The 13,985-nt window shown below is 33.1% G+C and overlaps 1 protein-coding gene across 6 annotated transcripts in view; it reads right to left on the bottom strand.

Annotated features, from left to right (window-relative positions):
• Window positions 1-13,985, bottom strand: part of SLTM (SAFB like transcription modulator) — a 43,909-nt gene that overhangs the window by 10,481 nt on the left and 19,443 nt on the right. The window contains exons 6-14 of one of the 6 annotated variants that reach the window (XM_069596373.1): window positions 9,212-9,239; window positions 7,439-7,907; window positions 6,771-6,820; window positions 4,522-4,640; window positions 2,562-2,711; window positions 2,062-2,165; window positions 1,797-1,963; window positions 1,253-1,338; window positions 876-1,039 (exon numbers count right to left, since the gene is read on the bottom strand). In XM_069596373.1, the coding sequence (XP_069452474.1) occupies window positions 876-1,039; window positions 1,253-1,338; window positions 1,797-1,963; window positions 2,062-2,165; window positions 2,562-2,711; window positions 4,522-4,640; window positions 6,771-6,820; window positions 7,439-7,907; window positions 9,212-9,239 (1,337 nt within the window). The remainder of the gene's footprint in view (window positions 1-875; window positions 1,040-1,252; window positions 1,339-1,796; window positions 1,964-2,061; window positions 2,166-2,561; window positions 2,712-4,521; window positions 4,641-6,770; window positions 6,821-7,438; window positions 7,908-9,211; window positions 9,240-13,985) is intronic. The other 5 variants (XM_069596377.1, XM_069596375.1, XM_069596378.1 and 2 more) reach the window with 5 other exon arrangements.

Genomic DNA, 13,985 nt, shown 5'->3' with positions numbered 1-13,985 from the left:
GCAGCAGCAGCATGCAAGAATTATTTCCTTTTAGTAAACTGTGTGGCAATCATAGTATTATTTAAGTTGCTAAAAGTATCTCTGGTAGTTCCTAGCACCCTTCTGAATGAACAGATGAAACTCCCTAAGTGACCATTCAACAGTACAGGTTAATATTTGGAAATTTATATTTTGAAACACTTTCACAAGAAAATTTTAAGTGGCATCCAAAAATCGACAGCAAACTGGCAACTCATGATGAACTTGAGATATGGCCACTAAAAGTAGAAATGTTTTGTTCTCATTTTGTTTTAAAGAGGATGCCTGCTCTAGGACAGAGTTTGAACACAATAAGGTTCACAGGTTAAATCTTCCTTTACTTGGGCTCCAATTCAAAGTACAATAAATTTTCCCTAAAATGTCAATGTATTATTTGGCCACTACAGCTTACATTAAGACTATCTTATATCAAAATCAAAATTTGCCTTCAAAGTCATGTTTTTGTATGGCGGCAGCTTTGAAGTAGAGGAAAGAGCATTGGACTTGGAGTCAGAAGACTTGGGTCTGAGTCCCGACTCTGCCACTCATTAGCCATGTGGCATTGGAAGAGCCATTTAGCCTCTCTGGGCCTCCATTTTTTTCATTTATATAATGGATATAACTAACCTTATAGAACTGTTGAGATAGAGATAATAGATGCCAACGTATTTTTTAAATTGTAAAATATTATGCAAACTAAAGAAATCATTAGGTTTTACTTCTTAGAAGTGACAAATATCTTTCTATAGAAATACAATTTCCAGAACTCTGGTTTATAACTAATGTTAAAGATACACCTATAGTTAAAAACATACCTATATAGTTAAAAACAGGTATAAAACAGACTCTCTCCCTACCTTCGAAGTTCCATTGCTCGCCGCAATCTTTCAAAACGAACTAAATGTTCTCTCAACCTTTGTTCCTTCATCTTTTCAAAAGGCAAGATGTCTTTCCTCCTGTAGTCTTTGTCCCTTTTTTTATCTAAGCTAGCCCTCTCCTTTTCCATGCTTCTTCCATGAATCTACAGGGAAATAAAAAATTGTTAACAGGACTAGAAGTTAAAATAATTCTCTTTTCAAGTTAAGCTGGTAATTTAAAAAGCTTAAATGAATAATGACATTCCCCTTTTCTTAGGTTTTCTATCATGGACACATGCAAAATGGTTAGAGATAACTGAATTATCTTCTTTTGGAAACAGGCAGAATAGTATACAACATCCCTATCAGGGACTTACTTTCTCATATCTTCCTCTTCTTGATGGCCTACAATGATCGCCTTTAGTTTGGTCTAGTATTACCATATGTCCTGGACTCTTTGAACCTAAGAGAAAAAAAATTAGATAAGCAAATGTCTAAAACTATTCCCATCAAAAAGAAAATATAATGTAAGTATGCTGAATTCTTACGACAACCAAATATTTACAAACCAATACATGGTATAAAAAACTTATTCTATGAGAAATATAGAGTTATTAAAACTTGATCCCCTAATGTAAATGCTTTCAAAGATACCAAAAGATCAATTCTTCTATTATTCAATAATTCTTCTGTTATTCAATGACCATTTTCAGTCAGCCCAGATTTAACAGTAAATGGGCTTAGGTGGAAGAAGATAGCTGTTTCCCCAGTCCTATTAGATCTCATTTTTGACCACAGTGACATCTAACAACAAAGTTTAAATATTTATTTAGATTGTATTCTCAAGTTTCCCCGTTCACTGTAAAAATTAAGCTGTAGGATGCATTAGAAATGGACTGAGAAGAAAGACACATAGCATACTTATTCGTTTCTTTTCTTCACTTTTTTTAATCGATTCTGAAGTCTGGCCACTTGATCCATTATCATTCTTCTCATCTTTACCTTCTATTTTCTTAGTATCCTTGCCTTCTTTTTTTTCAGTTTTCTCAGACAACCTTTTCTCTTCTTTTTTGACCGAGGCTTGTGTCCTGACCATACCACCCCACACAAGAAAACAACAAAATGAGAACTACTTCATCAATGTACCAAAAAAGTCTATAGGCTAATTGACAAAATAAATCCTTACTTGCTACTTCTGTCACTCATATTTTTTTTGTCTCCAGAACTTCTTGAACTACTCTTTTCATCAATTTCTTTCTTTAGTTCTTTCTTAGAAGGATCACCTTTAACCTGAAAAGTTTAAACAGGAAGAAAAAAATATTAATTTTATTTTTTTTTTCTGGAGTGCATGGGCTCTCTAGTTGAGATTCGTAGGCTCAGTAGTTACAGCTTAGCTGCCCTGAGGCATGTGGAATCCTAGTTCCCAACCAGGGGTCGAACCCACATCCCATGCACTGGAAGGCGGAGTCTCAACCAAAGGACCACCAGGGAAGTCCCAAATAGGTAAGTTTTAAAGTTACATTTTTATGTTTGTAACAAGTATGTGGATGGTAAAAAAAAAAAAGGAAAACAGAAGTAAAATAATTAAAATGAATATATAAAAATAAAAGTCATTCCCAATTCTATTCCTTACTAGTGTAATATTGTTAAATTGAGAATTACTATCCTTCAGTTAAGCAAGCTTACTTTTTCAACAGAAATTAGCTGTCCATGCAGCTCAGTGCGATGAAGATGTGCAATACATCTGGACACCTCTGTGCTTGAAGACATAGTTACAATGCCATAGCACTTGGCCCCAGGACTTCGAGCATTTGTGACTACCTTTGCACTCAGAACCTATAAAAATGAGATTATCCTTTAGTTTTACAGTTTCACGTACATTTCTAAGATAAAACTTCAGAATGCAGACTATTCAAATTAAAGGATATGTTCAGGATGTATAAATTCAGGATAAAGGATAAATTGAGGACAATATATATTATTGTTTCATATTCTGGCACTCACCCACTACCTTGCCTATAATATTCAGGGGAACAATTTAAAATGTTAAAAATCAATATAACCTACTTTTTTACTTTTCTTTTTTTTTAAATACATTGCCAAAACACAGTCAGTCACATCAGGAAGTAATGGCACAATTAACAAAAGCAAAGAAACAATATTTTCAATTAGATTTGGACCAAATCGATAGGGCCTTCCTATCAAAGGCCCATCCCTAGTCTCTTAAAGATATTAAAACGAAAAGGGTCTGGGTAAGTGTTAACACTCTTCTATAATGAGTCTCTCAAAAATAGTCTAATAGTCTCCCAAACATGAAAAAGCAGCCTTAAAAATATACTCCACAGAACACACTCTAAAAAGACATATTTTCCATTTATGTACTTTTAAAATGTATACTAATATAAAAGTGACAAATACTTCAGCTCAATAAAATGAATAGCCAAGAGAGACAAGGCAGGGATGGTTGAGTGAGAAGAAAAGTGGGAAAGAACAATCTAGTGCTGAACAAATAGGAACACAGACACAATGTCAGGAAGAGGAACAGAGGGAATCTGGTGTGAGTAGCTGGAAACTTATCAGCTTGTATCTCAACTCTGGGAAAGCATGACTTGCCCCAACAGCAATTTCATGTTATAAGTACAAGGTTTCCTTATATAGTTTTAGCCCTAATTAAATTGCTGGAAACAGAATCAAAAATATACCACAAACTGATCATGGGACCACAATTCTCAGTGTTTTGTATCTGACATCTACAAGAACCTCCTTACTCTGTAGGCAATTCTCTAATTAGAGGGAAAAAAAACAATTTCTAAAATCAATAGGACAGATTTTTATAACATTCATTAATGGCTATTTACTGATATTGGTGGTCATTAATTAAATGAATATTTGAAAGCCTATCATGTGCATACAAAGTATAGTAGTTAAGACCCCTGTTATCAAAGAGTGTACAGCAGAGGAGCTTACATATATGATGCATACTGAAAACTACAATGTAAAGAGAAAATAGTGAGTGCCCTAAGAGATGCAGATCAACTACAATTTCATTCAACAGCTATTAATTGAATATTCAATTAATTTAATTATCAACATTTTCTTTTTCATTAGGTCTCCCCTTATATGCCAGAAAAACTTCTGATCAACCAATCATAGTAAAGCCTCCTTTTTTGCTCTCTAAACCCTGCACTCTTCCTTCACAGCACATATCAAAACTTCTGATTAAGTCTATTTTACCAGTTTTACATTCTTCTGCACCACTGTACTAGAGTTTGTATAGTAAAAGGGACCACATTAGTTTGGGGGTTCCACCCCATATTCTATATCCCAGTGCTTCTATTTTCCAGATGACCAGATCAGCCTCAGCAATTTTAGGTCCAAGATAAATCATGATGAATGTGATGAAACAAACTCAGTCCTTCCTTGGCTTAAATGGGCTCAAAAAAATGAACTTTTAATACAAAGATTCCCAGGGCTCAGAGTGAGATTATATGATATAGTAAAACTCATGACTACCACAGAACTAAATAATTATGCCTATAACAGTCCTGAGAGAGACAAGAAATTAGATTTTATATGTATTGTTTTGAATACCACCTCTGTTTAAAATGGACATAGAAATATGGATAAAAAGATAAAAAGAATGTACCTTTCCATATTTGCCAAAGAGGTTCTTCAAATCAGCAGCTTTGGTATTAGAGGAAAGTCCACTAACCCAGATATTTTTAGTTGAGCTTCCACTGCTACCACTAGCACTAATTGTACTTCCTAGAATAGATTTAATATCAGAAGTTTAAGTTTCTCAATTGGAAATTTTTTAAACAAAATTATTAAGGCTATAAACTTCCAAAATTATAAAACCCTCTAATTTTGACAGCATGACTTCACTACATCAAAATCCTACACATCTACTATAACTAAAATTGAACACAATAACATAACACAAACATGTCTGAATTTGTACATTTTCTACTGCAAGAGTTTTAAGACAAAGTGGGTAAAAAAATCAATTATATGTCTTGGACTTTTGTTGTTTAAATTCGTTCATTTATATTCAACCACCGCACTATATTCAAGAAACCAGGAAGCAGTGGTATAGGAATGTACAGACTGCTTAATTACCTACACCTGTCGTGAGCTTTAGCTCCTGAGACATTGAGAGCACAAACAGAAAAGTCAAACAAAGGGATAAACTGTTTTCAAAAATTTAAATGTTTAGTAACAAAGACTAGCCACAGTTCATCTTCATTTTGTATTAGAGAAAGGGTAAGAGAAAGTGGAAATTACATGCAACTAGAAAACTCTGGATTTTAAAAAAAAAGTCTTCTAAAGCAAATCAGTTACAAAGATCAGAGACCCCAAAATTCTTTAGAAAAGGTAAATGGTTATATGAACTATTTCTGCACTATTTCCATACACAAATTATTGTTTCATACAGATAAATCCCATTTCTTAAAACACATTCCTGGTCAGTCACCCTTCAGTATTTTACTTCCAATGTGCTACTATAAAAAAGGAATTTTCATTTCATTATTTGGAAAACAATTCTTACCCACTTTAAGAGAAACAGTATCTAAGCAATAAAAGTAACAATTTTTATAACTTCACGGTATCAAATATAGAAAGAGTAAAACGTTTAATGCTTTAAAAACTACAAGCCACAAGTTTTAAAGAACTTCTATCAGTGTACTTATGAGAAGACAACACACACCTAACTCAAATATTTTAACTATTAATGACTGCTGCATTTCTGTTCTTAACAAACATAATTATCAAAGGAAATGTTTTATCTTATGAATGTTAACCAGAAGTTCGTGTATCTTTTATATTTTACCAGGAACACCTGGGCCCACATACTCCTCTTAACTTGAGAAAAAAAATTTTAATGATAGGAAGTTAATATTTAATTAAGACTACACTAAGCTTCTAAATTTAAAGGATAATATTTAATAAATTTATTATATCTTATCCATTAACCAAAACTGTAAGGGATGTAGGTAATGCAATTAACTGTCAATTACTAAGTCAATCACTAAAATTTCTAATTATTAAAATATGCCAACAAAATATACTAAAAAAAGATAAGGGACACATAACATTCCTTTTTTTAGGCACTCAAGAGGCATTTTCGATTCTGTAGTACCCAAATGGTATTACTCTTCCCTTAGAATGCTTTTTTAAAACACAAGAAATATTTTTCATGTATACAGCATATATAAGAAGAAACTAAAGCACATGACCAGGAGATAAGCAGAGACTTCCCAGTAACAAAAGACTAATCAAATAATGCACCTTTAAACCTACAAAATTTAAAAATAAAACTACTTTTCTACCTAAAACTCTCATCAATGCAAAGTAAGTCAATTAGGAAGTAAATTCTGAAGAATTAAAATCCTATAAACTGGCTATATTAACAGTTGTGTGCCCTGATTTAAAGAATCAAAAAAGTAAAACCAAATGTCAAGGCTAACTTGCTTTCAGCTCCACAAATACTATTTATATCACATCTCCTACTAGCCAGAACAAGAAAAAGATTGTGGTATTGTGTGGGGGTTACAAGTGATAATTAAAGGTGAAATACTTCAGAAATTTTAAGAAATGAAATGTCTATTCTATGAATATTCAATACAGATACTTAAAACACAATGTAAAAAATATATAGCAAATATATTTGACTCAAATTCATACCAGTTTATAAATTAAATAATTAAGAAAGTAATGCTTCAATCACACTTCAGAATTTGCTGTAATCTAACTCCACTGTTCACACAAAAGCCACCAAAAAATTTACTATGTCAGTTTTTAAGGACTAATTGTCAAAAGAAACCCTAGACAATTACTACTTTTTAAAGAAAACATTCAAAGTATCACTGAAATAAGCAGGAAAAAATATATTACCTTTGTCATCTTTGGATGATGTCTTGCTGTCTTTAGATTCCTTTGAAGAGCTACAGAAGCAAATCACCAGAAGAAAATTGAAAACAAAAAAGCAAAAACAAAAAGAACAAAAAGAACAAAAATCGAACAGCTTGATATTGACTATATTTCAAACCAGTGCTATCCATACAAATTAACAATTCCAAAAGCCTAGATTAGGTTATTTGAACAAATGATTCCCTTAGGATTCTTGCACTGATTTTCCCCAAGATTCCTGAAGATCTAGATTTTCTGACAATTCTATTCAGTGGATATATGGCCATCTTCTCCAGATTTCAGGACTGGGACTTGACTTCATTTGTGTTCTTAGGACTGATAGTTGTTCATTAACCATCATCACAAGGATTTTTAAAAATGAAACACAAAAAAATTGTCAATTTGAAAAAAAAAAAAACAAAAAAAAACCAAATATATGCTGACAATTCGACAATGCAATCAGTAGGACACACTGCATATTACGAAGATCTTGAAAATTTTTTTTAAAGTAACTTATGACGGTCAAAAATATTATAGGCAGGATCATAAGTACTAATTACTGTACATGGTCTTGAAGCCACCCCCTTAATGTAGAGTGATCTTATTGAATGCTGGAATTCAGTATCGTAAAGAACTGACATAGAAAAACAAACCTCTTTGCTTGACCAGAGGCCCCAGTAGACGAGGGCCCTTTCTTCAAAGTATCCTTTTCTTTGTCTCCAGATTCTGCTTTCTTAGAACCTTCTCTGGCTTCCTTCTCGACAGGATCACCCTTCACGCAGTCTTCCTTCTTACCATCTTTATGGTTCGCATTCATCTCATAATCCTTGCTTTCCTTCTCCGGGCTCTGTGCAATGACGTCCTGCCCATCTTTTGGCTTACTTGCTTCAGAATCTGTAATTTTCACATTTTTACCTGTTTCTAGGAGGTCATCACCATCAAAATCCAGAGTGATGGCATCTTCAGCCTGGATTGTAACCGAGATGTTGTCATCCTCAGCTTCTTTCACAGTCGCATTAGCTTCCATCTCTTCATGAGCTGTGTGATCAGCCTCAGCTAGGTTCCCTTCTGAAGGAAGAGGTTTAGATACTTCTTGTGTACCATCACCAGAACCTGCTATATCTAAGAGGATTTAACAGGAATAAATATGGCAAAACAAGAAGTTTAAACAATTTTCATATTCATAAGCTAGAATAGGACCTAGAAAATATAAACCCAGTTATTAGCACTGATGGAAGGTTAGGAAGAAAAACACAAGGGTATTAACTAACATAAACAATCCTTTACCCAGGATCACTTATTCTTCATGGAAAAAATGATCTCTAAATACAAATACCAAACAACAAAAGTGAGGAGAGAGTTCCATCCTGAGGATACCAGCTCTTCATTTCTGGTTATAAGTTAATGGCATATGGAAGGTGTTTTTCCTCCATGAGAGAGTGACAAATGAGCAGAGTTGTTATTCAATGTTCAAATTATCTTGGGATTTAACCCTTGTGACCTTCAGAACTCCCATGGTGACGTGGTCACAGTCTGAGGATACCAATCAGTCTTCAAAGTATTCAGGGCCTCATCTTTTTCACTCTTCTTATTCTTGTGTAGTCCGAAAACTGCTACAAGAGGCTCCAAAGATGGCCTGCTCCATAATGTTTAAGAAAGTGGTCATTTCCAGGCTTCATCCTGTCCAGTCAGTCCTGCAATTACCATTTTCAAAGACGTCTTGCATTCACCCAAAAGCGAAAGGCCTCGAGCATCTGATATTTTCAGTCGGTAGCTTTGCTTCATTCATTGCTTCTAGGTTTTTTTTCTGCCTGTTCCATGTCCTTTCTAGTCCAAAGTAGGAGGATCCTTGGACGTCCTTCCAAGAGCTCTTCTATAACCTCAGACCAACCACATATATTGCTACTAATGTCCCTGTAATTGTATTGGATAAGATAGGTCTCCAGAACTACTGAAACTATCAGAAGACTGTACAAAATTTCTCCAAGCAGCAAACAAAAAGTCAAGTCTCCTGGTCACCCAACAATTTTAGAACTAGTTATAAAATTAATTATCCATTCCATACTAGGATTACCAGTAAGCACGTATGAGTTACTGCAGTGCCAGTCTTAAGGATAATATCAACTTACCGTATGCTAGAAATTGGTTTTAAAAATAAAACTTAAATTAGGTTAAACAAAAATGGCATTGTCCACCACAGTAACTGATATGTACCATTAAGTTAGAACATGTCTTCAAAGTGTTAAAAAGAAAATTAAACCAATTAAAAAATAAAATCAAGGTGCTAACTTAACTCACTAAATAGATAAATTTGAAAATAAACTCATTTCAAAAATAAGATTTTGAATAAGGAATGCTTTATTTTCAGAGTTTACTGTTTTTCTAAATGTCACCAATTTTTAAACTCTACTTAGCATCAAACATACCTTTCTCATTTTCTTCTTCCTCAGCATCCTGAAAGTCAAAGAATAATCAAATGTAAAATGAATTCATTTAAAACTGGATTTCAGTAACAGTACAAGATCTATCAAGTTAAATTGTAGAGTAATATTAATTAGAGACACCTATTACTAACAAACACAAGATAATCCAATCAGAACCAAAACACAAAGAAATGTAGCGTATGTCTAATATACATGACTTAGACAAGAAAACAGGCAAATGTATCAACAGTTATATCAACAATAAACTGGAATATTTAGTTTCACTACTCAAAACTGGTTTCAACTATCCAAATCTTACTCATATCAAAAAGTTGCTAGGAATTCCCTGCCAGGCCGGGGTTCAATCTCTGGTCTAGGAACCAAGATTCCACAAGCCATGGGGCATGGCCAAAAAAAAAAAAGAGAGAGAGAGATGCAAAAAGCCACCAATAAAAAGCCTGCCCTGATTATTCCGCATGACTCCGTTCGAAAGCACTTTTAGGACATACTATTCAAAATGTACCAGAAAATATAACACGAAGACATACTTTTTCAAGGGATGAAATGCATATTAATAAACAAAGAACATTCCCAATTTAGGCATCTCAGAAGTAAGAAGAATGACAAGAGTAGTTTCAAATTCTTCATTCCTTTCTCTGTTAAAAATGAATTCATATACTGTTTCATATACACACTGGTGGTCAGCCACTTTAAAAACGGTATTTGTGCTACAGGTAATCAAAACAAGTTAATAATTTTATTAAATTACTGATTTTAATTTTTAAATATGTGCTATTTTAATTTTTATATATGTGACATCATGTAATCTAAAATTAAGCACGTAATGGCTTGAAACCAGGAATATCACAAGGAAGAAAATATTTACACCAAGCAAAAGTCTGCAAAAATAACTGAAATTATAACAAGACAGAAACATTTCCCAAAATTAAAGATCATAACAAATATGCATAGAATTAAGGTATGTTTTAACTTACAACTTTTAAAATAAAAGCTGAGTATAAGTAGATCATATTTAGTCAAGGTGGTGTGAAGCTACCAAATGCAAAGCCTTACAGTAGTGATTCTCAAACTTTGATTTTGTATCAGAATCTCCTGGAGTGACTGTTAAAACAGACTGCTGAGCACCAACCCCACAGTTTCCGATTCAAGACTGGAGTAGAGCCTGGAAATTTGCATCTCTGCAAGTTTTAGTGATGCTGATGCTTTTGGTCCAGAGACTACAAATTAAGAACTATGCCTGAGGGTGACAGCCTAGCAGTGAAATTAGACTTAAGGCAAAATTTAACTGTAAACAAATTTTAAATGCCATATGTATCTCCTAACACAATTTTAGGTTCATGTAAGTCCAGATTTCTTAAAAATAACACATATTTTTTCATACGCTCAGTTATATTTGGATAACAAACATATTTCTAAGAATCATTTAAAATAATTTTTCAACTTCAAGTTGACATATATGTGCCCCATTTAGGGAAAGACCAATTGTTTTACAAACTAAAGTAATATGAAGGAAACTGAAAACACTGAAACAATTAAGCCATAAGCTTCGTATGTAGACTAGTACAAAAGAAGATTACTAATTGGTAGCAATGTGACTCCTATTATATATGTCCATTATACTGTGCTCTAATAATCTCCTAATTGTTATACTGGAATTTAGTTTTAATCATTATATTTCTATTGTGCAACATTTGGAAAGGAAAGAAAAATGATTTGACAGGGTAGACTGGCAGGCAGTGGCAGCAAAGAAAGGATGAGTTATGCCGGAATTACTGAGAAGATCTTTTTCTCCCAAATTCTCTTTTAGTTTAGTAATTTATCTTAAAGGGATAAATAAACTGGAATATCTTCACTTTTACTTAAAAGAAGAATAAAAGAACTTAAAGAATGTAACTTGCTTCTTCATCTACTTGTAATTAAACAGCACACCACTTCTAAGTTATTCTTTTAGAGATTCAGTATCAATAAGATTCAAGGAAAAAAAGAAATAGTCAAAGTATTTGCTATTTTAAAAAACAAAATGTTTTTAAATACTGTGATGTAAAAAACAAAATCTTTCTGCTGTACTTTCTGACAAGTAGAAATGTTATTTCTAGCTGCTAAAACCATCAGTAAGGTTTGCCTTACTTTTGCTGGTTTTTAGATATCTATCCTAATCACTCAACAGGTCTTCTGAAGGGTTTCGTAACTTTAGTTTCTAAACGAATGGTAACACTAGCCTTATTACATACATTTAAATGCCCCAAGGAAAAGAATCTGAGCCAATTTCTAGAAAACAAACTGATTACAATGGGGATGGAGCGCAAAAACAACTAGGGTTAGTAGAAAAGATGAGCCACACATCAGTGCATGTTTGCATTATATTTCTATGTGTAATAAACATAGAACTACTAAGGTTAAATCACTTCTTGCAATAAAAAAACAAACCAAGAATACTGGGAAAATTCCCTGAATATGCACAGACATGATATGTGCCTTATTTCAAAATAATCTTCCTCCACTGAAAACATGTTTTTTCAGAATGAGGAATATGGTAAATAAGTAACCACCATGAAAAAGCATCCTTTTAATTACTTTTTTAGTTTATCTTGAAAAAATATAATATTTCACATATGAAAATGAAGCAAACGCTTTATAATGTTCATGTTGTTTATCTTTGTAATGGGATTTACAACCCTTAAGTGCCAAAAATCATACAGGGGCGTATAGCTCAGAGGTAGAGCATTTGAATGCAAAAATCATACAGAAAGCTTCTCTATTTTTATTTCATTCTAGGAACAGCAATGACTAATGATAAAGACAAACCTAGGACTTACTTTCAGTTAACAGAGTGTTAATTTTCTACCCATTCTAGTACCTTTCCCAAAGGTTAATCTTGCGATACATGTACAAGTGCTAAGTAAGAAGACGTCTTCTGGAAGGCCTCCTCTCCCTTGACTTGTACATAAACACTGTATTCAGTCTCACTAATTTACAATAAACTGTCAAAATAACCCTAAACCACCAATTGCCTACTACCTTCCTGGAAATATGCTGAAGACCATAGGAAATAAGAAGTACTGGCACATAATAAGTACTTAATAAATATTTGTTGAATGAGTTTACTGAATAAATGTACTGTAAGATACTGCTGTTTTTAAGTGGAGGGACTTAACTAACTGCTCATTTTATGTAGGCAGAGGGTTTAACTGCAGCACTGTGTAAGTACAATGGAATTCAGAAAACATTTACTAATGTGGAGTTACTTGTGAAAAGAATACAGACTAGGCACCAAGATATGTAGGTATTTATTCTATCTTTACCACTGAAACAGTTTTACTCTGTGATATTGTGATCTTCCTGGGTCAAGAAGATCCCCTGGAGAAAGAAACGGCAACCCACTCCAGTATTCTCATCTGGGAAATCCCATGGACAGAGGAGCGTGGTGAGCTATAGATCATGCAGTCGCAGAGAGTCAGACTGAGCAACTAGACAACAACACTGTCATCTACCTAGGTGAACTTTACCTATAAATTAGAGATAACATATGACCTAAATAGGATATACAGGATTATTTAACACAGTGGGTGTAAAAAGTTCTCTGTAAACAGTAAAACACTATGTAAGATAAATCTGGCTTTGAGAGTTATACAGACTTCATATGGCAAAAAAGGGAAGGTACTTCAAGTTGATGAAACATTGGGGCACAGGCAAATAGAAAAAATAATCCATGATGCACTCATAGAAGATTGACAAGACTGAAACTAGAGGAAATTTTTAAGAATTAAAGCATTACCAAATATAAACATTCTAGAGAAAATTTTCCAAACAATTCTAAATAACTGGTATCTCCAAGCTAGTAAAACAATACTACAAGTAATCACTAATTACACGTGTACTATGTGAAGGATATAAGATTGCTCTTCACATCAACCTAGCAGGTAAGATTTACAATGTTTATTTTACAGACACAGAAATGGACTAAGAGAACACACTTTGAAGTCACAATATTTTAAGTAACTAACAGAAGTAAAATGTGAACCAAATTCTACCTGTTTAAAAGCTAAAGTTCTAAGCTTCAAGTCAAAGCCTGAAGACTGGCTTTAAATGAATAGAATACCTATATAAATGCACTTGCCTATTTACTTAATTTTTAAAGACAAGGAATAAAACAATTAATCCTGAATTTTTAAAAATTCACCAATAAGGGGATGGGTAAAGGGGACTTTTTTGAATGTATCCTTTCTTAGATTTGACTTTGGAATCATGTAAATATTTTTAAAAATTATAAAACTTAAATATCTAACTATTTTGGAATAATTATAGATTCACAAGAAGTTACAGATTAAAATTTAAAAAAAAAACTATATTGAACCTAAATATGTATTAGTTGATGATCATACAGAAAACTAATCTAAAACACACTGATTTGTTCATTCCTAGAGGGTATATCCTTTTAAGAGAGATAACTTGAGTGGAAAAAACCTTACTTTCAGAAATCACACTGGTGATGGTGTTGTATTATCATCCTAGGACTACTGTACATATACTGTGAGATAAAGGAAATAATTAACTTAGAAGTATCCCTTATGAACTCAAAATCTATTTTATCTTAAAAGTAAAAAACCAACAAAAACAAATAAAAAACACATTCTTTAGCACTGTACATTGAAAAGGTCTAGAAAATATGAACAACCCAGAGGCAATGAACACTCCACTCCTACCATCAAGATTATTGTCTCAAAATACCATTTACCACTAAAAGGAAGAAGTGGCT

This window comes from Ovis canadensis, chromosome 7, assembly GCF_042477335.2.
Source record: "Ovis canadensis isolate MfBH-ARS-UI-01 breed Bighorn chromosome 7, ARS-UI_OviCan_v2, whole genome shotgun sequence".
Taxonomy (NCBI): Eukaryota; Metazoa; Chordata; class Mammalia; order Artiodactyla; family Bovidae; genus Ovis; species Ovis canadensis.
Note: the sequence above shows the minus strand (reverse complement) of the source record. Positions and strands in the feature narration are given on the sequence as shown.